A 1,673-nucleotide genomic window follows, 5' to 3' on the forward strand; every position below is an offset into this window, starting at 1 on the left:
GAATGCCAAAGGGCCTACACCACACTTGAAAAAGCCTTGGCAAGCGCTCCAATTCTTAGATCTCCTAATTGGGATCTCATCTTCCATGTCCATATTGACGCCTCAGCATTTGCCATAGGATGCGTGCTAGCCCCCAACAACCAAGCGAACACAAGATGGACTTCCCCATAAGTTTTGCCATCCGCCAACTCAATGAAGTAGAGAGAAATTACACCACAACTGAGAGAGAAGGATTAGCGATGGTTTACATGGTTAAGAAGTTCTACCATTATCTTTTGGCGACCAAGTTCCTCTTCTTTGTAGACCATCAAGCCCTTTTGTACGTAGTCAATAAGCCCTGTATGACAGGCAGAACACCAGGTGGCTGCTTATCTTGCTCGAGTTTGATTTCACCGCCGTTACGGTGAGGAAAGGCTCTCAACATGTCCTTGTAGACCACATGTCAAGGATCCCTAATGTTGAATAGCCAGTGCGAGTAGACGATGATTTACCAGACGCCGCCCTTTCAACTTTTCTTAATTCCTAAATGGGGTGAAGAAGTGGCTCACTTCTTAGCCAATGGCTTACCAGTTGATCCTCTCCTCAACAAGGACAATGCCCATTGTTTAATAAAAAAAGCGGCCCCTTACTATCTTATCGGGGGTCAACTTTACAAGTCGGGCAAGGACAAAATCCTAAGACGTTGTGTTAGCGAAGACGAGTATGTCTTCCTCCTAGAACAGGCTCACTCTATCTATGCTGGTGGGCACTTTGCAGTAGATATCACTGCTCCTAAGGTTCTCACAACTGGGTTATGGTGGCCCCCTTTAATGGTTGGCATTGCTGAGTATGTCAAGTGATGTGATGAATGCCAATGCGTAGCAATCTCTCGTTTCAAGGATCATATGCCCGTGAACTCCATCGTGTCCTTACAACCATTTGAAAAATGGGACATAGACTTCGTGTAGGACCCATCAGTCCCATTTGAAAAATGGGGCATAGACTTCGTGTAGGACCCATCAATCCCCGACAGTCAAATACACTCAAGCCAGATATATAATTGCTTCGGACTACTACACCAATGTAGAAGCTCGCGCAACTTGCAAAGCTGATGCTTAATCAACGGCTAAATTTCTCTATGAGTCTGTAATCACATGCTTTGGTTGTCCTCTCAAGCTTGTCAGAGCGATAATGGAATGCATTTCATCAATGAGGTAATCAAAATCCTCTTTGCAAAGAGTTCCTTGTCACCCATAGGAATTCCTCTTTGAAAAGAGTTCCTTGTCACCCACAGGAAGTCCTCCCCTTACTATCCTCAAGAGAATGGCCAAGCCAAATGCACAAACAAAACCCTGTGTGCCATTCTTGCCAAAATAGTGGAGGCCAACTGCAATAATCGGGAATAGAATTTGCCGGCTGCACTTTGGGCCTATCGAGCTTCATACAAAGTAGCAACCAGTGCTACCCCTTTCAGTTTGACCTACGGTATTGAAGCGGTCATGTCCATAGAGTTCTTAGTCCTGAGTCTACGTGTCATGGTGCACAAAAAACTCACCGAAAATGCCTTAACATGTCACCTATTTGAACTTGAAAAGCTTGAAGAAACCCGCCACTTTGTAGTCTACAGAGCATGATTGTAGAGATGCTCAGGCATAAACAATGGTTTGATGATCAGATCAAGGACAAATAGATGA

General features: G+C 44.7%; 1 protein-coding gene across 1 annotated transcript; it reads left to right on the top strand.

Annotated features, from left to right (window-relative positions):
• The first annotated feature begins 482 nt into the window (after positions 1-482).
• Positions 483-839, top strand: LOC147623605 (uncharacterized). The gene has a single exon (XM_086820061.1). It carries the CDS (start codon positions 483-485, stop codon positions 837-839), a length of 357 nt encoding a protein of 118 aa, XP_086676187.1.
• The last annotated feature ends 834 nt before the right edge of the window (positions 840-1,673 follow it).

Source organism: Cibotium barometz, chromosome 26 (genome assembly GCF_041138505.1).
Source record: "Cibotium barometz isolate CiBa-2024 chromosome 26, ASM4113850v1, whole genome shotgun sequence".
NCBI lineage: Eukaryota > Viridiplantae > Streptophyta > Polypodiopsida > Cyatheales > Cibotiaceae > Cibotium > Cibotium barometz.